This window comes from Saccoglossus kowalevskii, chromosome 4 (assembly GCF_978046115.1).
Source record: "Saccoglossus kowalevskii chromosome 4, keSacKowa6.1, whole genome shotgun sequence".
Lineage (NCBI taxonomy): Eukaryota > Metazoa > Hemichordata > Enteropneusta > Harrimaniidae > Saccoglossus > Saccoglossus kowalevskii.
The window spans coordinates 17,037,136-17,063,660 of record NC_140644.1 but is presented as its reverse complement, the minus strand read 5'-3'; the positions used below and the strand labels follow the sequence as shown (position 1 = coordinate 17,063,660).

The 26,525-nt window shown below is 35.8% G+C and overlaps 2 protein-coding genes across 2 annotated transcripts; one reads left to right on the top strand and one right to left on the bottom strand.

Annotated features, from left to right (window-relative positions):
- Positions 1 to 4,282: 4,282 nt before the first annotated feature.
- LOC100368020 (E3 ubiquitin-protein ligase TRIM56-like) lies at positions 4,283 to 10,406 on the bottom strand. The gene is made up of 3 exons (XM_002732375.4): positions 9,228 to 10,406; positions 6,905 to 6,988; positions 4,283 to 5,540 (listed from the first exon to the last, which is right to left on the bottom strand). Exons 1-3 carry the CDS (start codon positions 10,350 to 10,352, stop codon positions 5,328 to 5,330), a joined length of 1,422 nt encoding a protein of 473 aa, XP_002732421.1. The 5' UTR covers positions 10,353 to 10,406; the 3' UTR covers positions 4,283 to 5,327.
- Positions 10,407 to 13,082: 2,676 nt separating this feature from the next.
- Positions 13,083 to 17,883, top strand: LOC102809439 (carbohydrate sulfotransferase 9-like). The gene is made up of 4 exons (XM_085497875.1): positions 13,083 to 13,153; positions 16,192 to 16,282; positions 16,403 to 16,488; positions 17,103 to 17,883. Exons 2-4 carry the CDS (start codon positions 16,195 to 16,197, stop codon positions 17,865 to 17,867), a joined length of 939 nt encoding a protein of 312 aa, XP_085354001.1. The 5' UTR covers positions 13,083 to 13,153; positions 16,192 to 16,194; the 3' UTR covers positions 17,868 to 17,883.
- Positions 17,884 to 26,525: the final 8,642 nt, after the last annotated feature.

Genomic DNA, 26,525 nt, shown 5'->3' with positions numbered 1-26,525 from the left:
TGGATGTGATTTTTACTGCGTCCTTAATTACGTTTTCATTGTAGCTTTTTACTCTTCCTAGGTTGCCATCTACTTCAATCTGCAGTTTGGAACCCTTAAATACCGATTATCTAGACCATCTTGACCGGCATGGATTTCTTTCATATCTTCCTTTAATTTCTCGTTGACTGCAATGGAGTGTTCATCTACATTAAGCGGAATTTAATCACGTGCTTTACTTGTAAACTATGTACATTGATATCCCCGCATATTTCGGCGAGACCGCCCTACAAATTGTTCACCAGTTGTTCTGCTCGGTCGAATCTTCTATTAATTGCCCGTGATTCTCTAAACAGTGCAAGTATTTTCTTTAGCGTACAGTGGCTGGATGTGATCGGCAAAACAGAAGAGTCAAACATTTAAGACCATTCTTACTTGCCCTGTCATTTTTGGTATACTCATTTCGACCCCATTGTTGCAAATGCTCTACCATCTTCGTCTCCGCGGCTAGTCGAGCATTTATACTTCGAATTCTCAAATGTGCTGTGACCTCACCTAATAGAAGCTGTGAGTGTTGTAAGGAGATTTGATCATTTGTTATTGGAGATAATTTAGTTTGTCAGATGTTGATCTGCGTAATCGAAGGCATCTTAAAACAGAACTAATCCCAACAGTATTTATGTTATAACATTAATGGAACAACGGGATAGCAGTTTGTGTAGATCTGAAGAAACCAATCGCGATGCATCTTGGGGAGTGTAAGATGCAATCGAATACATATTCTCGACAGAAAAAAAGCGTCACCCTAATACATCATTTATTTGTTCATTTATTCATTTATTCATTCATTCATTCATTCATTCATTCATTCATTCATTTATTTATTTATTTATTTATTTATTTAAGCACAGATTGACCTACGAAAACTACGGCTTCGAAAGTACGTATTGCATTCGTTTATCGTTCAAGGCTAAAACTCCCAAAAACATGCGTTTGGCACGTACAAAGTCTGACGTAGTGTACTTGTATGTGAAACTGATCACGGTACACATGTGGAGTATAAGAATGGACTGTCGTTAAATTGTTGTTAATTTTATTCTGCATTTTCTTGTTATTTTCAGTTAAAACCATTATCACATGTTCATCTTCAGACTGTGAAGCAGGGCATTTAGACATGGAAGTAGCGATCTTTGCATATATAAACAAGGAAAGCTATACAAAACATGGAAGGTAATGTACACAACGGATAGTTGTACGATTAACTTATGCGTTTAATGGGGCTACATTTGTTTTAATGCACAACTCGTGTACCAGCACATATTGTTATTGTCAGGTAAACACCCGCTGAAATTGCTCTTAAGTTCAATGAACTATTTGCCCTTACATTAGTTACATTGTTTTCACTCTGCCTCATTACCATGGCGATATGGACGAGACGGCTGCACCATTTAACGTTTTGTTTATATTTTCAGCCATATATGCGTGTTCCTTATCAGCATATAACACACATTAGTAATGCCCTCATCAAAACTGTTATCTGACACCAATCCAATAACTGTCAATTATATCGTATGTGATTTGCATTATGATTTTGTCTCTCAATAAACATGTTCGTCGGTGATTTGTGTTGTCGCGGGCGTAGATTGAACGCTACGATTGCCACAGGCGCATGCAGATTTCGTGTAAACAATGTATTCTGCACGCCTTTGGTACGTGATGTGACCCACATTGCTTCATGAGAGGCGTGGTGGCCTTCGCGCTTCAACCTTTAATATCAACGCTAGTATACTAGCATACTAGTTATTTTTGGCTCGCCACGATCTCTAAGCTTGTTGAGACACGAGTTTTTGAATATATTTAAGTAAGTCAATTACTGTTAAAAAATCATGAATTCGTCATATCTATGAGGAGTACTACAAAACCTTTGTGATTCCTAATGCTACTTGTAGTTCAATTTGAGCAACAGCAGACCCTCCCATTAAAGAGGGGGAGTCGTCCCCTGCGCATGCGTCAGATGGCCAAAGCGTGTCATTGTTTACAAACAAGCGTCTACCCACGAGCCTTTGCCTTTTTAAGCATGTGTTGTTATCGTCGATTGGGACTCAACTTCCGCGCGTGCGCAGATGACGACCCTCCCGCTTTAAGTTGAACTTCGGGCGAGTCGGACAATGGCGTGAATATTGGCTATACTGTCCGTGTTACAAGTCACATATGGTATGCATTCAACATGAATGATACGAGAAGAGTATTGATATAGCGTGCCGAGTCTGTCGAGTCGCAATTCTCGACTTTGGGGTCTAAACAATCGTTAAGGTGAAAAAGGAAGCCAAATCAGGCGTCCGATAAACATGAGAGCAAAATCCCTGGATGTAGCCAGCGAAGTTATGCTTCAAATGAAAATTGAAGGCCATTCATAGTCTAACCACCAGCTAGAGAATTTCATAATTTTTTTTTTTAGATTTATTTAATTTTTTTTGCCCACTCCCCACATCTTTTGGAAGGTCTAGCGTTTTCCTCAGTCTGCAAAACATTTACATGAATTTTCTGATTTGTTATCTTTATATATATAGTGTTCCATTATGGTCACTAAAACGTATATGCTCACATAAAGATGCACCACCTAGACTGAACTTTTACATTTCTCACTCAAAATATTTGAAAAAGTTCCCTCCTAAAATTGCAAACAATTTTTCCTGTTCTTAAAAAATAGTCAATTTGTTTCCTTTCCTCAAATCATCTTCTTGGAACAGGTTTTTCGATGAATAGTTACTATGCTGCTCAATATCTATAATTTTCATACAGTAATATAATATAATATGATAAATATGTTGTTCATGCGTTCAATTTCCCATTTGATATAGTGTTGGTATTTAATTTGTCAATGATCTCCGCAATTAGAACATTCTTTGTAATTGAGCATAATCTCCATTATTCCTTTCTAAGCATATTCACACTCAGTGTCCGTCGGTCACTCTGTTTGGCTTTCTGGTTTCTTACTTTACAGACATCAGTATCAACAAATGGTGGCGCTATAAATCGTCATCCGAAAGCAAGTTTTTCCATGGTAAATACAAACTGCTTTCAAAAACCACTGCATTTTCAGTTTGATTTTTTTTTTTTTTTTTTGGAGAAAGCCTACAATACGTTATATAAAGTGGTTTAAAACCCGAGACCAACAACCAATTGCTGACTGCATTGAGAAAGGCGATGATCGCTCTATTTCTCAGAAGAGTAACTATGTACTCAAACTATTTTCCGAAAGCTACACATATCGAAGATTTATTCTCGTCATTATATAATTATTTGTTATGTCAACATGTCAGTGAAGTAAAATATAGAAGTTTCGCTTTCTCGCTCTTGGTTGGTTTTGTGTATTGAAAAAAAAACCAGAGTATTAATGAATGACCGCCGTTGGTGGTAGACTTTATTGAGTCTCAGGATATTTAATTTAAAGGCAATAGATGTTTATGCGTTAATTGTACATTTGTTAAACCGAATCACGTGATGAAAAATGTGTCCACCACTTGATGCGACTTCAACGATGTTTCTTGTCATTTAAAATATATATTGTACTATACTACGTTTCTGCTGATAACTTCCGCCAAGGAAGGTACGTTTTTGTAGGCTTTAGTTTGTACGTCTGTAGAATTTGTTTGTCTGTAGGTAGAATGACTTTAAAAGTTGGGAACGCATTTTCTTGTTTTTAAGAGGGGTTGCCATGGGGACACCGGCCAATCGATCAGACTTTGAAGGAAATCTGGGTCAGGTTGTATGGGATTTTTTTTACAAGTGCAGATTGAGAGGCATATAGACGTTATAGTTGGTGCCGTTAAGTCGTGTCTAAAACCATGGGTCAATTAGCATGAATAGAAATTGATATATGTGGCATAGTTAGTGGGTTATTTAGTTTCGAGCAAGCAAATTTATTTCTTTAGAAAGTGCGTCGGCTGGTGTGTAACTCTATGTACGCCTCGAACATAGCTGATTGGCGAAGGCCAAGAAAAATACTGATGTAATTTTGCGAATGTTCACACCATCGCAATTATTATGCTACGTCAAATGGACTACACTGGTTGCCTGTCGACACACAGCGTATGAACCCAGGGTTTTTAGTAATAGATTATTAAAAATAAAACATGTTTCATATACAATGTTAATTCATACATTTTAGTTCACTAGAAATTGCATCGCCTTTTATACGTGTGTCTAAATCTTTTAATGAGCATTGTACATTATAATTAGAAACGGGAAAAACACGTACATTATATACACACTTTATATAATATAGGTATATGCATGCTCGTTATTTATACTTTATATACTGTTTTTAATTATTCAGGTAAATCTTACTTGGTGTTTTACAATATATCAACGTTATCATATGATTGCAACAATTACAAAATCAGTGTAGTTTGTGGAAAGAACAGAAGTGTTATAGTACCAATATGACAATCAATGAAGTCAAGTCGTGTGTTTGTCATATCCAAGTACGTACGGATTTAATCGAATATTAAACTAAACGTAATTTTGTTTATATTTCATATGGGCGACTTTATGTCATTAGAAATACAAAACAAAATGCTTAAACTGATTTTGTGACAAAAAGTGTCAGAAATGTCACAGAAAATTATTTGCATGATTTATATAATCGCATTGTTTCTATAGTTGGCATTTCCGCATGTCTCGAAATTTCGCTTATTGACAAAAATCCGTATATTGTTAAAATTCACATATTTGAAACTTAATGATATAAAATTATTATTATTACATAACAAAACACACGATCTTGTATATCTCGTCAATATACCTCTCGCACAAATGGCCGCTGAGATCTCGTAGAGTGCTAGAAAGCCACGGTACCCGTTTTTGCCCCTAAATAGTGGGTTCTTTTTTCACCCGTTTTGGCGTCACTTGTTCCAAACATCATGGGTACATAAGTGAGTGCACTCGATGACACACACAAGTCTCGCGGTCATTCACGTGTTGGCGGTCGTTTGCTTTTAAGGTCCAATATATACGCGTCACCCATCTACTTTGACTAACACCGTGAAATGCAACAAATAAAACCATTAAAGCTATTACAATCATAAAATAGAAAATACTGAATATTAAATGACGGATATATTTTCAAAAAACTTCACCAAGATTGGCATATTGAAAAAAAAGCAAACACTCGTATGTTGAAACACAGATTAGCCATACGTAGCCTTACATTGGAATATTCTTCTATTGGTTACTGTTGAGCCAAATTGTTCCTACATTATCACTTTCAATAATTCATATCACAAAAAAAACTTTCGTTCCATCACTGATTTTCATGTTTCAACCACAGACAGAATCCTACCAAATTACAGTCCAATCCAATTAAGCCACGACGAACTGGTCTTTGACACCTGGTCGAGGTTCAAACGTTTGTCTCTGTCGTCAGCGCGTTCCAGATCATAGTGACCAGATGCACCCATCCTATAGATGTTCTCGCCGCCTTTATCCCATTTCACTTTGACCCAGTGTCCTTTGTTGGGTTTCGATAATACAGTGCCTTTACAGCCTGCTCCGCCATCCTGTGTAAAACAAATTATAAATGACAATGCAAGAATAAACAGACACACCATTGTTTTTAGTCTCGTTGATTTACACTCTTAATTTTTGTTATTTAATAACTCACAATGACAATTTAATATTTGCGAATCGATCAGTAACTCAACTGAACGGGTATTTGAGAGATATGTTTTGTCACCTGATTCGATCTTTGAATTCATCCAAAAGTGATGTACTGACAAATTTGTCTACTAGTATTATATTATCGGCGTTAGACAAGTATTGAGTTTCAAACGTAGTGGCGTACTAGTTGAACGCGTCATCCAACAAAATAGTCAGTGGCATTGAATGTTTCCGCGCAAAATCGGCAACGCCGCCTTGTCCCGGCCAACCCGGGGTTCTGATAGACTAATAATCGCTCATTGTTGTCGAAAACGTCAGGAAAACGGGCAATGAACTTGTTGTAACACTTCACATCAATTTCTAACGATCTTTCTAAACATGTTACACACAAATCGCAACACGTCAGTCATAGTTTGGACAGCAGGAACATTAGAAAACACGGCACATATAAAGTACGTAATATATCAAAAAGAACGTAACTATCGTGATTTTACTTTAATGTTGATATTCGAAACTTGTTTTATTCGTTATAAACCACCATCGACTGTGTTTAAAACATCTGTGATCACTACAACATGACTCGATGATAGCAAACGAAACTTAAAGTGGGGTGCATTTCCTCTTATAATATGTTTGTGGGTTTTGTTTATATTTCCCTCTTCATATACGAATCAACAAAATCAGACAAATACACTGTTTAATTTGTGACATTCAACCGCATAATGAAATCGTGGAGATGTGATATTTACATTTATATCTTTACATCTAGTGAAGCCTACTTGTGCTTTTTTGCGGATTTCACGGTCTCTATTAAAAACATAATTTTAGCTCCATGCGTTCAGTACAACGCCGCTAAGATTGTAGTTAGTTTGAATGTTTGATTTGTGTTCAAAACACCGTCTAAATTATTGATACTTTTGACAACACTGGAACCACGAGCATCGTTTGAAATTTCCCCGGTCTAAGCGCCCACGCTTTGGGTTGTTAGAACATGCACGTTTGGTTGTTCGGAAACACTGAATTGCTTCATTGGTCGAAGTGTGCAACTTACTTGTACGCCACTGCGTTCGAAAATCAATTCCTGGCTAGTGTCGGTAGTATTCAAATTATGATTTCAATATCAATCAAATCTTGATCAAAACATTACAATATGAAATAGGACAATTGTTCTATTGACAATCTTTGCCTTACGTACGGTGTCGACTTTGCGTTGTAATTAATACCCAGGACTAAATCCATCATTATCAGGGCACAGTGTCATTACCTGGTTCTGCCAGATCCAATCTGAACCACGCTCCACTCTGTCACCTTCCGTCATTTCAGCCGCCAATAATGGTCCACTCATTGTCTGGAAATGTAAATTTGATAATTCACAATTAATTGAACAAACACTTGGTAACGGCTGCACTGTTATAAAGGACGACGTAAATACATGAAATATATTTATGCATGTTACGCTCCGTATAAATTACGACCTATAAGCTCCGATGTTATGGGGTTCATGTATTATTAGACTAAACCGTCCGTCGTTGGATATCACTATAGTTAGAAATTGACACGTAAACAACATTTTCGGCAAAATTGTCATTCGTGTAACTCCTACAACAAGAGATGCTTTAATATAGAACTCTTTTCCCTGTTATATACGCATATACGCACATAAATGGATGCACATATATTTACTTCGCAGATATGAATTATTCATCTATTTAAATAATTTTGATCAAAGTGGGATAATTTTGAAGAGAAATGTGTAAAGTATAATTTTTAAATTTTATACTGTGACGTAAAATACGGGAGTGGCCTTTGTGAGGCTAATCCGTATTCAGGAGCTGGGAGCTTATCTTCAATACTGGTCTAATAATAGACGTCTCTGGCAGCGTGCTTATCTTATAGGTCTTCTATCTTAAGCTCATCCGTTGTCACGGTGAGGGGATCGTTTGGTGAAAGTATACCACCACAACTGAGGCAGTGCAGGATAGAAAATATACCGGTAACAAATACTATAAATCAAAACAACGCAATATACAAGATTTCCTTCACTTTAATACATAAATAGTACGGGGGTGGGGGGGGGGCTAGTCACTGAAACCAGCAAGAAATAGGGATAAACTGTAAACAAATAAAATCAGAGACTTGATCGATGCTGCAGGGAACATTCCACTACAATGTACAATGTTGCGTTCTTTCGTTTATGGCACACTGTCAAAGCAGCTGTACTACAATTTAAACTCGTGCTCTGTGTCCAGGGAGTATCGGCAACTGCACTGCTATATGCTGCTACTGGTAGCACTAGTACAACGGGAGTATTGCATTCCAGGCAGTGAGCTTCTAGGGGTTCCTGTTGATCAGCAGGGATTACTGCACAGTACGTCTGCATATGTACCTCAGTATAGGGTACAGCTCAATGAAGTCGGGTATCAGCTTCACAGTATATTACAGGGTCAAGTCAGGTCACCTTCCTGTCTAAAGTTTGTTTACATGTTTCAACTTAAATACTACAACTAAATTATGTCCATGCAAACAATAAAATGTTTTCAACGACATTTATTCTCAAAATAGCGGACAAATCAGTGTATAGAGGATGCGATATTTACTATATAGGGGCCGCCATCTTGAATGACGCATAAAACTAAATAAGAGACAAGTTGTGAAACTCGTTTTTCAGATTCCTACAAATCAGGACAAAAATACCAATCTTGCAGAAAAATACGGTCCGTTGGGGTTATATTAAGCCTAATGATAACGAAATTCGGCCGAATTCGTCGTTTTTGTGTGGAAAAATCCCTTGCATACAAACAATAGTAGGCTTGTAACGTTTATTTAATAAACTGAATTTATATTGTGAAAAGTGGAAAATGGTAGTAAACACAGAGAAGACAAATGTTATAGCTTTTAAAAATGGCGGTCATCTATCGAACTCTGAGAAGTGGTACTATGGGGGGCAGCCCGTAGAAGTGATGCCATCTTATATTACACCCGGGTAGCAATTGTATATACGTTGCTAAGATACGGGTCAAAATGTTATCTTGCATTACTTGTCCCTAAAGCAATCCAATGTGCGATATAATACCGTGCTTTGTTGGGTACGACAACACTTCCTATATCATATGATATGGGGTTTTTTTCGACTAAATTGTTATCACCGATTTTCAGATGATCATGTTAGAAATTGCAATATATTAGACAGACATCATAATTTGAAAAACAATAAGTTTTTTTGTTAATTACGCGGTTATGCAAATATGTAGAGTAGCTATAATCCAAGGAAATGCGAGATATATAATATTCACAGCGGATATGACTTTATTTTATAAATGGTGTTCCACTGACACGTGTACTGCGAGATTTAAACACGTTACAGTATACATTTTCAATTTAAAGCGGGGGGAGTCGTCATCTACGCATGCGTCAGGCGGCCGTAGTGTGTCTTTGTTTACAAACAAGTGTCTACCCATGAGCCTTTGCGCTCTTAGCGTGTGTTGTTATCATCACTTTGAACTCGATTCCCGCGCGTGCGCAGGTGACAACCTTCCCGCTTTAAATTCACCCCGCTTTCCCATTGTTTTGTGACATCACATACTTACCCAAACAACTCTTCCGATGTCCGCGTACTTAATCACTGGCACCATGTTATAATTCTCTAATTTCATTTTGCCTGTAGTAGGAAGTTTACTGATGCTTTCCTTCGTCACGCTGTTTAACTTTCCACATACTTGCTTCTCCATTAACAGTACTTCGGTGTTGTTGCCATAGGAGAGCACCTTTCCCGAATAGTCACACGTGCTACTAGCTCTATCGATTTGTTCTTCCATTTCCTTCTTGTACTTGTCAATAACGATACGCTTTACGGCGGCGCGTTCGTCAACTTCACGTTTCAGATTTTCAGCGTGAAGTTCTATTTGCTCTGTGAGAAGATGTATTAAATTTTTCGCCCTCTCGTCTATGTCCTTTTTTGCTTTGACGCGACATGACTCAAGCTCTTGACCAGTCTGTTCTGCTCGATTCAACGAATACTGGCATTGAGAAATCCTCTCTTCTGCAACTGAAATCTGGGAAAGAATCGCGTCTTTTGTTGTTTTGGCGGCGTTATCGATGTCAATATTCTTGTGCCCTGTGTGTTCTTGAAGAGAACATAGTATGCAAACGGGTACTTTGCAAGTAGAACAAAACAGCTTCAATAATTCCGTCTTATGTTTCCGACACAGGGACGTGCTTTTTGATCTTGACTCTACCCAATTCCTCTTCGATAATAGATCGTCGCCGGATAGAACTTGGTGCTCCTTCGTGCTTTTCATTTTGGTGTGGTGATTGGAGCACTCTCGGCAAAGAAACTCGCTGCATTGTAAGCAGTAAGACAAAGTTAGGCTGGTACCTTCGCTCTCGCAGCTGAAACAGTTGACTTTTGACTCCCCTCTTGTTTTTCGGTAAGATTCGAACACTTTACAAATCTCGGAGACGAAGAAGTTATTCTTGAGACCATCTACGCCACTCTCGGGTAGTCTGAACGACATTCGACACACAGGGCACGATGGATTTGCTTTGAATATCGGGTTCTTGGCTGCATAATCTTTCAAACAGCGAGCACAAAATGAATGAAGACAGTCTAGTATTTTCGGATTGGTTATCCGCTCCTGGCAAATTGAACATGTTAGGAAATCCTCGTCAATTTTGTCAAGAACCGCAGCACGATCTTCGTTACTGGTGGCCATTTTACCGTCCTGGTTCAACGCACTACCATAAGCATACGTGTCAGGTAATATGACCTTTGTACTGGCGTATTGTTGCATGTAAATTACGTACCAGCTGACGTCAACATGTGTTTCTATACACAACACCGGCAGCGTATGTCAGTGTCCGCATTACAGGTTCGGTGAATGTGTCTATAATCTGTCAATAAGATAGATAGGGATTGTATTTTGTTTTTGTTTTTTTTAATAAAATTTTATTTTCTAATAATAATTACAATTGTTCACATAACAGTAAAAACGTCACAGACACGACATACAAAACATTACAAAAATAGTTTAGTACAGGGGATGATCATTCCAACAAGGGTGCCAACGCAACCCATTTTAAAACGTACTTTGTTTCGTTCAAGACATTTTTTCAATACATTTCTTTTCTTTGACAGTCTTTATAAAATAATCAAGAGAATGCGTTACATTTGTAAAGCGGCATATATATATAAAAAAAACATATTTACCTATTAAAATAAAATGTTTTAATAGTGTACATTTTTTGGGAATCCAGAGAGAATACGTTTACAGCTTAGAAAAATATTATCACTTCCCGGTATAGCCCCCCCCAATAGTTTTGAAATATTTTCCAAAACGAAATTGTGGTTGTACATTCCCAGAAGATATGTTCAATTGTTTCTTTTTGTTTCCATTATTTTCAACAATTGTCCAATCGGATTTTATTTTGAAAAAGATAATTGTTGGTTGCCAAAATTCGATGCAATATTTTGAACTGAAAGATGCGCAGTTTTTCTTTCATTTTGGCAACGCACGCCAATTTTCAGATACATTTCCAATCCATTGTATCACTCACATACACAGTTGCTTTATATTTAGATATGGATATTGGTGTTTCAAAACGTTTTTCAACTAAGAAACTAAAAATCTCTTGTTTTACCACCAACAACTGTATCATTTATTTCTTTAGTTAAATTCGTATTGATATTTCCAGCAACTAATTTTAACTTCCAATAAGCTGGAATTGCGTGCAGAATACCATTAAAAGTTACAAAATCTGTCTTAATTGTGTATTTCTCTATAAATTGTTCATATGACATAAAATTACCATCTGTATTTAATAAATGTTGTAAGCACTTTACCCCATTATTTAGCCAGTGTAAATAACACACTGGTTTTCCCACCAATTAAAATGTATATGTTATTCCACAGTATTTCTGATTTGACCTCATTTGAATTACAGGGTGGGATTCTAATTGTTAGTTCATTGTTGAACCTATTATGATTGCGGTGTTTATGGTTGTAAATGTAGTATGCAAATGAATTGAATGGAATTTATTCCACCAAAAACAAAACAACATTAAATGTAGAAAATGTACAGGTAGTAAATATATATTCTACGAATTCTACCTAGAGTACTTCCCATTTTTGGTGTGAACTAGTCGGGTTCATAAATTTTCAAATAAAGAAAAAAAGAAAAAAATTACAAATTTTTAACTTTGCTTTAAATATGTGTCTCTTAGTGATGGTTGTAAATGCATCAGGCAATGAGTTCCAATGTTTTGTTGCAGGGTATTTAGTTTGTGTTGGTTGAGTGTAAGATTCAGTTATAATAATCATGCTACAGGCGAAGCGGGTTTGATAATGATGGGACAATGGATCCAAATAGTTGTAAATATTATGTACAAAATATTTATTACTGAGATCAAAGACAAATAAACAGGTTTGTAACTTACAGAGTGAAAACAAAAAATCTAGGATTCTTAGTTTTTGGAAAAGAGGAGCAGCATGGGAATACGAATCATTGAAAGTGATGAGGCGTACTATTTTTTTCTGTAAGAGATATATTGGTTGCAGTAGAGTAGCATATGTATTACCCCAGATTTCCAGGCAATATGTAATGTGTGGAAAAATTAAGGAGTTGTATAAGAGAATAAGGATATGTCTAGGTACAAACTGACGTAGTTGTGAAATCAATCCCATTTTTGGTGCAATAACTTTGCAAATTTTATCAATGTGAGCTTTCCATGACATATTCTGACCAAGAGACGCCAAGGTAATTGACAACATATACGCCCTCTATCGGTGATCCGTTGATATGCAGGCTGTCCTCAGTAGTGACCGATCGTTGTGGTGTTTTAAATATCATGTAATCTGTTTTTTTCAGGATTAATAATTAGCAAGATTAATTCAGAATTAATAGTTTGTTAGCACTGTACCACGAACCCACGAAAGTCATTATTAATTTCTGAAAGATTGATTTTATTGTTTTGAATAATTTTAAATAGGTTAGTATCATCTGCAAAGAGTCCAAAATAAAAGGAATTGGTAGAATTGGCTGTATCATTAATATAGATTTAAAATAAAACTGGGCCTAGAATCGACCTATGCGGAACCCCGCAGATAATAGGTCGGGCAAAGATGAAATATTTTCAATAAATTACATTAAGAATAAAGAGATTGAATGAAATTGCAAGGTTTGCGCCACTCAATGTTGGGAATATGGCGTTCCATATCGGCTTTAGCCGTTAAACTACTAGTATTGCGTGCTGCATCTGTCCCGATTACGCTTACAAGATAACAATATCATTGTAGGCGAGGGATTACTATGAACAGACTGTAAACACATTTGTACATTTACCTGCATACTAAATAAAACAAATAAGTAATACGAACCTCATGTTGTTTAGTACGATAATATAACGGCGTAAAACACTCGTTTATCCATACTCTTTACGAAAGAATCTGAATCAGCGAACTGTTGAATCGAATTTTGACTGTATGCTATGGGAGGAATATAAATTCCAGGAAACTAGGTGAAGTGCGAACATTTTAATATTTTCATAAATACGTCAGTAACTGGATTTGCTCTCCACAGAGGTGGTAAACACGTAGCAATACATTGTACATTAATCGTATTGCACAAAATAATTTAAACCGGAAGCCAGCACGGAGAAGCCGCAGGTATTTATACAGGTTATAAATATGCAAAGTCGAAGGTTTGCAAATGAGGGATTAACTTTATTGCACGAATTCAAGGCTATTTGAATTTCTATGTGTGCTCATAACGTGGTCGTTATTTTCAACACTGTTTACCGGTAATATACTTCGCTTGTTACACCGGTAAGTAATTCCTCGTTAAACTTGTCATGGTTTTATTTGTATGGTAAACTTTTGTTTGACACTAGTAAATAGTAGGTCGATATCATTAAATTTTCAAAGCATGGTGTGTCGTCCAGTGCTCACAATAAATAGTTCATCGATGATATTATAATATTTATATTACATAGAATTATGTTGATGTCGTTTCAAGAGACATAATTTTTTTACTGTTTAAAATGTTGTATATCGTAGATGCTAACCCCCCCCCCCCCGTAATTGCTATTACTGTATCCTTTTACGCGGGTTTACTTTCAATACTTATTTTAGACCTTCATAGTTTAATTAATGTTTATAGCAACAAAATGCTAATTTCGAACAGTTCTTTAAATAGGATTGATTGCATTGCCACCTGTACCAGCGCAAAACAGTGTACATATATCATTTAATCATTATGTAGTTTATGTGTGTGTGTTCCGTAAAGAACTACAAGGGGAAATTGTTCTTCGTGTGATGTGCACACATAATTACATTTTTGGACCAATACTCATAGGACTAGGTCACATTAAATAGTGCAACATTAAAGGATAAAGAAATGAATAATGAAATTCAAGATTGTTATACTTAATACAGAATAAAACAATACAAAAAAAATAATTAAACACAAAAACCTAATAACTTTAAATAAATAAAAAAAAACTATATATATATTTAAACAAATTGAATTGATAAAATCAACACGACTTACGAGGATTGAAGAGATTAAACTCGAGTTTTAAAATTTAAATGATTTTAAACCCGTCATACCACTGCTGTTACCTTGCAGTTGGAACTTTGGAATTTGAATTGATAAAATCCACACGACTTACGAGGATTGAAGAGATTAAACTCGAGTTTTAAAATTTAAATGCATTTAAATGATTTTAAACCCGTCATACCACTGCTGTTACCTAGCAGTAATTAGAACTTTGACCTCTCGCAGAGTATTTAAAAATATGTTCAAGTGTAAATCTGTGCTGGCATGTTGTACGATACGAGCATCCTGCTATGTGCAATGTACTGACAATTTAGCAATGCACGGAGATGTCTGCCACAAACAACGGGGTCTATTGATTTTGATAACACGCAGCACGAGTCGAGCAGTTTACAACGTGTTTATCATTGCAATTGATGTTGAAAAAATATATAGTTAAATTTCTTTCGAGTAGTGTTACATATCGTATTGTTAAGCTAGATACATTTTAATTAATTTTTTATCGAATTGTATTTTAATTGAGTTTAATTAAATTGCGCTCTCATAGAAGGTTGCAATTTAATTAAAAATTGCAAATTGCATCTCGCGGGTTCTGAATAATCAAGGACATAACAGAGAGAATTAACGCCGCTTTATACCCTGAGCTGTTCCTCTAAATTAAACATGATGGTTTACAAAGTTAGTTAAGCAAGGTTACACAAGGAATAGACTGGTTAAAGCCTTCAAAACGTTTTTTTAAAGACGTGAACAGATATTTATGTGAGACAGCATTTCTAATTTCAACTCTTTATGACTCACCCATGACTGTTTTAAGATTACTTCTTTACATTGATTTAAAAATGTAAGACCAATCATGATAGGTTGAAATCAGCAAGGTATGATTACTTACTCTCGACAACTAGTACCAACGCTGTGACGTCAGTGCTTCGTGATGGTCAGTTCTTTATTTTGTTTATTTTACAGTCATCGACTTATTTGGACCTAGTAACTATGGCTCTGTAAGTCAACAAACGCTGACCCTGTTGTGACACATATTTATTCAACTCATTTTCAAAATGTTGTATCATTCCTAAAACATTTGAGGTCAAAAATCCAACTGCTAGGCAACAGCAGTGACATGCACGGTTAAAATCGTATTTAAAAACGATAGAGGTTTAAACTCTTCAATACTCGTAAGTCATGTTCAATTCACCAATGTATACCTTTAAGTTGATTTATTTAGGTTTTAAGTTGTTCTATTATTGTTGTTAATGTTTTTATTTTGTTTTCTTCAATTATTATTTATATATTCCTATATGTTTCTATATCAATGTCACAATGTAACTCGCGCATGCCTCAACTTTACACACAGACAACGACGACGTAGTGAATCTGTGACAGACCACGGCTTTGTAGAGCCCACTTTCAAAAGCCCATTTTTTTTAATATGAAGACATGCGATCAATATAAAAAAATCCCCACGTTCATTTAAAGAGTAACTAGATACTAACATGTGCCAGATTTTCTTATTATCAACACGCCATATAAGCCAAGCCAAATGAATATTTAAATTGCTATTGCTATGTATGTATGGCGTATGAACAGCAGTTGTTTATTGATTTTCTATTCTGTTGTTATTGTAGGCATTTGTTCCACTATGGTGTTGTATTATGTCAGGTCACGTATGCGGGCATAATTTGTAGCACACTGTCCGTTTAGACCCCAGACTTGGGGGGAAATGCCAGGCAACTAGTTATGCTACATTTTTTTTATAAAAATGTATTTCTAGATTTTTTTGAAATGTTATATGACCTTAAATGTGTTCTTAGTTATCCGCACTTATTTGTTTGCTTATGTGGTTTCGGTCATAATATAGATTGTTCTATTATTCAACATGGACCTGTTCATTTCATGTGGATAATGGCAATTAATTGAATTAGTCGCGAATGTGTTTCGATATTATTAGCACGACTCTCACTTCTTTTTACCTAACGATTTGCGATTCTGTTTGTTTTGGTACAGAAAATGGAATGGGCCTATCTCCTAAATTATTCGCCAGGAAAACGAAAGAAAATCGTATTGTTTGCTTGTATGGTTGTAATTGTTTATCAAGGTAATCAACACGTATTGTATTGTACAAAAATGTATGTGGAAAATAATATTATCTGCTGTATATTTTATAAGTTCGCACTTTCTGGTTACGTCAGAAAATTTTGAACATCCTATTTTGCAGGCGTACATACATTGCCAAAGATGAATCGTGTTTTGCATGGACTTTCAACTATTTTAACGAATAAAAGTACGACGCGTGTCGCTACGGTACGTACTTTTGGAAGTAGTTCATTTAGTTCACATTGGAATTATTTCACAGTTCCAATGTGGTATTATATGGAGGGGTTTTCGAAACACGTTGAGCGTCAGTGTATGTGAAAACTGTATAAAATACAAGCATGGACCATATGCCACGTTCTTGATTAACACGAATGACAAAAAAACAGTTCACAAGTGATAAATTATTTCAAATGTATCAAATTGAAAACAAAATGAGAATGCATAAATTAGGTGAATTTAATTCGGTCGATTAATTTATTTTATAATTTATTTGTAAATACAATAATGAATAATATAATAATTTCCGCATTTGATGTGATGAAAAGTTGATTACAACGAATTTGAATTTACTAGTACTTCTAGTTATAGTAATAGTTCTATTTTGTGCCTCATAATATAGACATAGTTTGCACTAAGTGAAATATTTCTTTGTAATTTTAGCTTTTGAAATGTCCAGACATGGCACATTAAACTTTCAAAGCTACCATCTTATATGTAACATTTGAAACGTGATGAGGTATTCTACCTCAAGTTATTACATAACCAATTGTATAGCTTCTTAACTGTCGAATGTGCATTTTTGCATATTTTTTTTTTACTAGGTGCCTGTAATAGATCCTGTTGAAAGCACATATGACTCAAGACGAGCCAGTGAGAAAAGACTTGAGAAAAGTGCACTGGAATGTGTTAAGCACAAAATTGTGTATAATCGCACTATCTCGACTGTACTAGTATCAAATGAATACAGGGTCATTATTAATGTCATTCCTAAAGTGGGGTCAGGTACATGGAAAAGACTTATGCGTGGAATTGACCCAACTTCAGCCAATGCCAAAGGCAGACGTCGACTGAACTTTCTGAAGTCATCTGAGTATGATCAGTATGTTAGCGGGGTGTTCTTTCGAGAACCATTGGAACGTCTGGTATCGTTTTACCACTTCATAATTTCTCCACATTCAACTACCCACTTCAACCACTATCACAAATATATAAGAACAGAGAACGGGAACGGCACGACTGATAATGAACCGACATTCAGCCAGCTTGTACAGATGATTATAGATCATGGCCAGGTACCACCTCATTCTCGGCATTGGGAACGTCAATACCTACTGTCGCGTATATGCGAGTTTAATTACACTTTTGTTGGCCACATGAATCACCTATCTCAAGACGCCCCATACTTTGTACATATTGCATTTGGGGACGCAGCCCATTATCCAGTGGTACATGAGAAAAAAGGTGAAGACAAATTCAGGAAAACAATGTCAACTCTGTCACAAACACTGATTGATCGGCTTATAGATTATTATAGATTAGATTATGAAATACTTGGATTCGAAATTCCAGACTTATCTAAAAAATAGAAAACAATGTTGCTCATGTGTTTGCCACTTTATTACAATTTATCTGGAGTTGGAAACGCTCCTGAAAATTTCATGAAAACTCGTTTTTAGATATGTCGTTCCAGAGATTCATATTTCTATGGCAATCGGGCACTCATCTAAAATCCACCAATCTTCCGTAATATTTCATCAACATTTGTTCATAATATTTTGAGTTCCAAAAAATACCTTCTGTATATATGGCAGGCGGATCCAGATAAGTCCAAAAATGTATCTGATTTTTTTTTCAAGGGCAGCACTTCCTCATCTAATCTACTGTTACACCATGAGAAGAACCAGCCTATATGTTTAGTAATACCGGCATTATACAGTGATCTGTTAAATCGATTTGCCTGATTCTGCTGGCATGGGACGTTCTACAAAATGTTGTAATCGAATGAATGAACGAATCAATGAGCTTTCTGGACTTGAACAATTTCTGCTACAGACAAATGGCGTCCGTTTACAGCCACACGCCCTGGGGGGTATTGCCCATGTGTAAAATTCACATCAAATAGTGCCCTCTATAGGAACAACTTTTATAAAAAATATTATCCGGTGACAATAAACATCTAATATGTCGTTATAAGATGAATAATTCTGGTTGTCACAAATTATTAGATTCCGCGACATCACGGGCTTATCTTGTAACCTGTTTACGACACTCGTTTGGAAAATCAAAATGTACAGCCCTGTCTTCCGTGAAGCCTAACCCGTATGTACACGGGTGGTACCGGCTTGTATCTCGTGTGAGATTTGAGTTCTTGTGATCTGGTGGGTGAACGTCGGGTTGACTTTACAGTCAAAATCAAATGAGCGGTGAGGGGGAGAAGAGCGTTCTGTCAAAACAATTTTACCGTCGACTCAATTTTAACGACCAATATGAGGCGTTCTATTTATTATAAAATCGACGTTGTTACAACCCTGCGTTACAACTAACAGGCAAAGCTGGTTGGGTGACGGTCAAAGTCTGTGCAACAACAACGCCGCTGTCAGACGTGGATTGTATAAAAAAAACACTGGACAATGTTTGATAGACGCAATGCATGGAATGATGGGTGATACCTCCAGCGTAAACAAAACCTGATGCGTGTTGAAGGCATGAACGAAAACGACCTATTGAAAAGATTATGAATTGGAACTGCCTGTGACGTGTTGTCTGGGCGCCGTTTCGTCCTACAGTCAAATACAGAAACAAAAACTGATTTATTTTCTTATGCCAAGACCTGGTCGTTCATGCATTTCAAGCATGGCGTATTTACTTCTCGTGTGTGCTGTGGAAACATCTGATTTCGCGGTTTTGAGCTGTCGAAGTATTTCGCGAAAAATAAAACAAAGGGTAACACCATACGAAGCAGTCAGGCCAATGTCTTGTTGATATCCGAAACTTGGAACCTCTAACAGAACGGTTATTTCCTGTACGCCTACCAGTATTACCCAACTACCATTTGCAGCTCATTGCAGTCTGACACTTATTCACTGTAACCCTTCCCTTTTCCAGACTGTCTAGAAAGTTATACAAAAAGTATCATCCCTTAGAAAACACAAGTCTTTGCCGTACGATCAAAGGAAAAATGCCCCCATAATAGTAACCAACATCGTTCTGGCGTTCCTAAAAATAAATTTAAAAAAACGAACACTGCATTGCTTAGTAGCAAATAATCACGGTAACAAAATCCGATCATGCTGCGTTTCACAATTATTATTATTACTTGGTAGTGATTATTAATAAAGTGAAAAAAGTAAATTCGTTGAATTGTTCTGAAATGCAAGTAAATTTCTATTTAGTTTCATCGTACGCAAATGACTCCGGTCGCATGCAAATGCTCGACACCTGATAGGTAAAATCGCTAATCAGCCAATCAAAATACTCGGTGATGCCAACGTGGTCAAATACCAATTTCACTGATTTACCATTTTAGGCATATTCAGTGGGTTTTAAATTCACGGTTTTATCATTTAGATAATATGTTTTATGCTAAATTGTACATATTCACTGGGTTTTAATTTAGCGCATTTTCCTGTCAGCGAAATAAGCCAAATTAAAACCCAGTGAATAATTACCATTTTACAGTAGGCGTCAATGACTACGGTAAAATTCGTAAGATTGTGGGTCAAGAGTGAGTGTTGCTTTGACTTGGGTATTGTGTTTTACATTCCAACGGGAAATTTTTGCATGGTTTTAATTGAAAGCCCGTAACCTAATGTTAATGACATTGTTTACTGTCCTACATCGTCATGTCCTAGTGTTACCGATGGTTAGACATAGACAAACTACGTAACGATAATGCTGTTTGCCGGGGTTGTTTGTAAACCAACAAGCTTTGTATATTGAATAAACATCTAGGGGATTTATATTTTCGTTTACTCAAACTGTGACTGACAGGTATTTTGCATACATTAGCCACCATTTTAAACTCGTGATTTTCACTGGTCGCGGCACGTTTCGACCGAAAATAACAACATTTATACATCAAAAGTCCACCCAGATGAGTGTAATCGCTAGCGTACATATCCATGCCCCCGTGGATATATATTTGGAACCACAGCTTGATCTCCAAACATCGTAAATGGCACATTTCACGGAGCTCCCGCCACGATGTTAGGAGCTTGGTTCGGATTAGCATACTAATACGGTGGCCATCTTGACCCTTATTTATAGTATCGGTTCCCCTTTAAGCTAATACTATAGATTTTTGCCAAAGATCCAACATGGCGACACAACCATGCGACTGATGAAATTTATTTATTTTTTCTCGCTAAAAGCTTACATGACGTTACCTGCCAATCACTCATGACAAACAAATGCACAAACGTCTTTGCCAACCCACGTGACTGATCCGAATGCAACACTGCAAATTTAAAATAGTCGCATACATGTATCTCTAGGACTAAGCACTTTCTGTTTAGATGTAATCAAAAATGTCGGAAAACCACGTGACCAACTTCAAGAATATTTTCAACCATAAATATGCCTCATATATATAAATGCTAAAAAGTAAATTTCAGATCAATATGTTCAGTGGTTTTAAAGAAGATGCATGACCTTTTTAGTGCTTATATATATTGCATATGAAATACAGGAGGAGAAGAAAATGAAGAAATAGAAAAAGACACCATAGACTAATCAATATCTCAGTTGAATGAATATAAAAAGTATCACGTCTTTATTGTCATGAAAAAATACGATTAGAATTTGTGCAAAATGGACATGGCACTTATATCTTAAATTTAAAAAAAATTACATTGAAAAAACACTCAAGTTTATCTGAAATATATATGTAGTTGTCCAATCTCTGTTACAGAAAAGGCTTCGTTGATACACCAGATGTTGTTTAACTTATCTATACCATATACCGTGCTATTGTAGCCGTAGTATTCCCCATATTTTCTTGAAATAACTCATGCTTGTCACATAAGCAGGTGTGTCATCATTGAGAGTGATACGAATAGACAGTTTCACAGATATCAGATGAATAGCTTTACAAAGACCAGGAGCTTTTTATGGCCCACCTGATGGATTGGGGACCAGGAATAAACCACCGATGCAGAATTACCATCTGCGATAAAAACATTATTAGTTGTTTCAACAAGTGATTGTGGAATTGACGAGTGTAGTACGGAAAAGGCCTTCACCAGCACTCGCATGAGATATACTGAGTTGAACCAGAGTTCTGGGGAAACCAGGATGGGAGTGTGTACAAATCCTCAGCAGTCGCTGGTTAGCTGTTGTATATATCTCGTAGCGTCGCTTATGTGTGGGCTTCGAATGCGAAGGCAACGTTCAGCGCCATCAATGTTGTGAAACACATTGACGGTGCTGAATGTTACGTTGCATGGAGCGTAAACTTCAATTGACCTCACTGTGATGACGCATGCGTTGTGGTTTACGGAAAATAGGCCCGAAGCATGCGTACTTCATACACAATATGCTAATAACGAGGTTATGACGTAGACATATCTCATGAATATTATTTTAAAGTGAAATTATTGATAGAAAGCATTAAGTATGAAACACCGGAATCACGTATATTTGGTCTTGACCCCCGCTCTGTCTATTGTGGTTATTTGAAGACTGTAAATTGGTCCCCAACATTTAAAGGGCGGTAGTCGCATACGCAAGATATATGGGTCTCATATAAACAAAGATGGCGACTTTGACTGTTGCGCAGATCAACGAGTACAAACTGAGATATTTCCAAGCTTTAATTAGGTAATTTACAGGTGATTGGAAGGTATCGAAGGGGTCACTGGCGGTACTCAGTACACAAATATCGCACATGCGCAGCGGAACGACCATTGCGCTTTAACAACTCCTTTCTCGTTTTAAAATACAATCTGAATGAGCTACGGCAAGCCGAAAAGTTCTCGATTGCGTACAGCGCCACCAGTGGCTGTTCCCGGCTCCATGCGTCAAGTCACCAATGGCAGGTATGCAACCTTCAATAAAATCATGACCAAGTCAGTTTTAATCAGTGGTGTTTCTAATAAATGTAAGACTGTCTGTTTCTGAAATTTCTCATTTCTGGTTATAAAGATAAGGAGATTTACGGATTATTATGCACTGTATATTATTGCACTATTTGTGCAAACTCTACGAAGCAATCGTTTGATTGCGATGGCAGAGCAGATATAGAGGGCGCACCCTTGTTTGATTTTACGGAGAAAAGGCACAGGAACGATTCAAATATTGATACATATAAGCTCTGTGTATCGGTGTAAACCAGTTTAATGTAGCAAATATAATTCTCCCTGAAGTCAAAATCATTTAAACCATTTTACAAAGATTCACGATAAAGCATATAAAAGGTTATTTCTTGGTCAAGAGCAATAGTATCTAATTGGATGTTAAAATAGTGAACAATGGTCAGTTTGATGTTGATGCTATGTATACTTAGACTGAGACTTCTCTGTTAAAATTTCACCTTTTAGAGTGAGCTCCGAGTGAGTTTGTTGTGTTGTATTCAAGGGCCCTTTTGGGATTAAAATCCCCGATACAAACCACAGACTAAATGAAATGTAAAACGCTGTTCGATACTAGTAGGAGGTACTAATAAATCGACATTAAACATATTTTGTTTCAAATGGCATTGTTATTTTAAATCTCCGAAGCTCCAGTCGGTTTCTGTCGGATATTAGCGATAGTATAGTTCCAATGTTAAAGTGCATTTTACCATTGTCAAGGTGGTTTTCCAATATTTCTTAAAACTTGCTCTTAAGCATGATAAAGCTTGATATTAGACAATAGCATAAAATCGATATTATAATAGATGCGATATCATATACCGGTAAGAATAAAAAAAGTAGGTCACTTCGCAAGCATCATGACATCAACTGCAGTGTTTGATTACAAATTCACCATCCCTGCTATAAGGTTTATAGTTATAGATTAGTTTACTATACCTCCCATTCCAAACAGAACAAGCCATTCTATTTAATAGAAGGAGACGAGTGCGAAGATCTGAATAATGTCCAGTCGTCAATTTTATCTGAGAAGTGAGTGAGTGAGATTCTAAAACATCTGCGTTGCTTATTGCAACACTGATACACAGTTCTGTCAATTAAAGCATACCGTGAACAAAGTGCTACCAGACCACCGGGCATGTATGCGGATACATGATCAGTAATTTCAGTCACAGGACTCAACTGTGAAGAAACGTTATTTTAAATTTAACTGCTCTTATTTTGAATTTAAATGTTTTTATTGTAAATTTAACTGCTCATATTTTAAATGTAACTGCTCGTATTTTAAACTTTAATGTTCTTATTGTTATTTTAACTTCTCATATTTTAAATTTAACTGCTCGTATTTTAAATTTGAATATTCGTATTTTAAATTTGAATATTCGTATTTTAAATTTAACTTCTCAAATTTTAAATTTAACTGGTCATACTTTTATATGCTCGTGTTTTAAATTTAAATGTTCTTATTTTAAATTTATCTGCTCACAATTTAAATTTAACTGTTCATATTTTAAATTTAAATACTTGTGTTTTAAAATCTAAGTTTTCATATTTTAGATTTATATACTTATTTTTTAAAATTTAAATACAAGGATTTTAAATTGTTTTAAATGTTCTTGTTTTAATGTGTTAAAATTAAAGCCCTAACGACACACCATGTTGTGAATTGTTTGTCAACGTAACATGGACTATATGTATTGAAACTGAAAAAATATTGAGCTAACAAGCCCAGCAACCCGGCTTGAAATGCAGTAATTATGTGCATAGCTGATTCTCATGAATATAATTAAATATAAAATATATATGTACAATCATTACTAAATGCATTTTGTGCTTATGAATAATAAACTATTAGCTGGGCACGTGACAGTGTATCTAATTCCGAGATTCGATAAAAAATCGTATTCACTAGATATTGCGAACATCGATGAAGAAAGTTAGATACATTATGAGCTGGTCATATGACGTCATTAATTATGCACATAGCTAATTTCCACAGTTCAGTTGCAGATACACATTTACCACTGACAAGGACTATGGATACAAAGATTTGAATAAATTGTTATCTTGTGATTCTATGGAAAAATTTGAGCTGCCTCATAAAAGGCTGTTCCATCATTGACGCTGCAGTTCGGCATCTTCTACACCCATCTGACGCATATCGCGCTAGGTGTGCCGGGAGTTTGTTCGAAATTTCGAACGTTTCGAAGTCAATCGTCGATTGCCACGTATTTTACGGATATATCAAATCGTTTCAGAGAACTGTTTACTAAATAATGATAAATGAAACTTAGAAAACTTGTAAGAACAAACTGGGCCCAAATTGCGCAAATTGAAATAAGTTTACGCTGCTAGAGTCTGGTTCGGATGGAGTTCTACGCGTGATTTTATTGCGCTCAGAGACGTTCTATTTTCGAACTAGTTGAAACCGAAAATAACGCAACTACTTTCGAACTTCAAACACAAATTTGATTATCGTTATTATGTGTTAGTTTCTGTTGTTTCAAAGATTGAATTATGTATGACAATAATATTTCACTCTATAAACAATGTTTCACTAAAATATGTGATTCAAAGGCAACCCAAATTGTAAAAAGCAATATCAAGTTCCGCGTATAAACACTGTTGTAAAGAGGCGACGGAGCGGAATTTTAGCCAAAATCGGCTAGTAAGGCGTCATATGATACAGGTTTGTGCTGGGACAGCGCTTCCGGTGACGACACAACGGCTGTTCCATAGGTTAGATTGTTATGGAATATCTGATCCCATACTTTCCCGGATTCATTTTTTTTGTCAAGTCGACAAAATCAACTAGTGAAAATTAACGATGTGCAGTCACAATGAAGAGATTTATTAATCGTATTCCGTAGGGTTAAATTTTGGAACCCATATTGTTTGTAATTTACATTAATGATTTGCCAGGGACAGTGAACACAAATTCTGATGTTTTCCTTTTTGCTGATGATGCAACAATTATTTAGTACAATTAACTCAGTGGAAGACTGCTGTAATTTACAGTTTGATAATGATGCTATGTATACTTGGACTGAGACTTCTCTGTTAAAATTTCACTCAGATAAATGTAAATGTATGTCAATGGGGCGTAAATCCAGTGCAGCTATAGACTTTAAGTATACTATGGACCAGAAATTATCTTTTGAGATGCAAATGAGAAAATCATCAAAGCTAATCAAATACTAGGTCTTATTAGAAGAAATTATGAGTATTTGGATATTGATTTTTTGTATGCTTTCTACAGTTTTAGTAAGTCTCCATATTGAATATGATGACCAGGTTTGGTGTCCACACCTTAAAAACATGTTAATGTTTTAGGAAAGGTTCAAAGAAGGGCTACAAAGCTTTTACCAGGTTTTGCAAACTTAAGTTATCCAGATAGGCTGCCGACATTTGACTACTCATATTTTAAATGTACCTGCTCATATTTTAAATTTAAATGCTCGTATTTTAAATTTAAATACTTGTAATATAAGTTCAACTGCTCGTTAAAGGCTCGTATTTTAAATTTGAATGTTCTTATTTAAATGTAACTGTTCGTTTTTTAAATTAATACTATTATTTTAGTAGTATTTTAAATTTAACTGCTCATATTTTATATGCTCGTATTTTAAATTTAACTGCTCATATTTTATATGCTCGTATTTTAAATTTAACTGCTCATATTTTATATGCTCGTATTTTAAATTTAACTGTTCGTATACTAAATATAAATTTAAATACTTGTATTGTAAATAAAAGTGAACAGTGGAGAGAGATGAATAATATGAGTTAGTTATATGATCTCATTAATTATGCATAGTCCAGTTGCAAATACACACATACTCCCCAGGACCATGGATACAAAGATTTGAATGAATTATGTTCACTAAATAGGTTGCAAATATGCATGGGGTGGCTCTACTAACACAGCTATATTTCAAAAAATCATATCAATAATATACGTCCACGATCACCTCAACAAATACTGGGATAATATACATGTAGCAATAAACTGAAAACTGTACATTGAAATTCACGTTCAAATAATCAACAATTCACAAATCAAACACAAATTAACATGAACATATCGTGCTTCACGATTGATTAATAAAGAATTTACTGTATTAACCTTCCGAAACCTATTGCATGTTACCATATTGCTCTACTGTTTCATACTGC

Bases quoted from the DNA above. Each gene is read 5' to 3' on its own strand.
- LOC102809439 (XM_085497875.1), top strand. From the start codon at position 16,195: ATGGAATGGGCCTATCTCCTAAATTATTCGCCAGGAAAACGAAAGAAA. The intron at 16,283-16,402 runs GTAATCAACACG...CCTATTTTGCAG, and splicing joins GGTTGTAATTGTTTATCAAG to GCGTACATACATTGCCAAAG. The intron at 16,489-17,102 runs GTACGTACTTTT...TTTTTTTACTAG, and splicing joins GTACGACGCGTGTCGCTACG to GTGCCTGTAATAGATCCTGT.
- LOC100368020 (XM_002732375.4), bottom strand. From the start codon at position 10,352: ATGGCCACCAGTAACGAAGATCGTGCTGCGGTTCTTGACAAAATTGAC. The intron at 6,989-9,227 runs GTAAGTATGTGA...TTACATTTCCAG, and splicing joins ACATCGGAAGAGTTGTTTGG to ACAATGAGTGGACCATTATT. The intron at 5,541-6,904 runs GTAATGACACTG...TGTTTTACACAG, and splicing joins ATTGGATCTGGCAGAACCAG to GATGGCGGAGCAGGCTGTAA.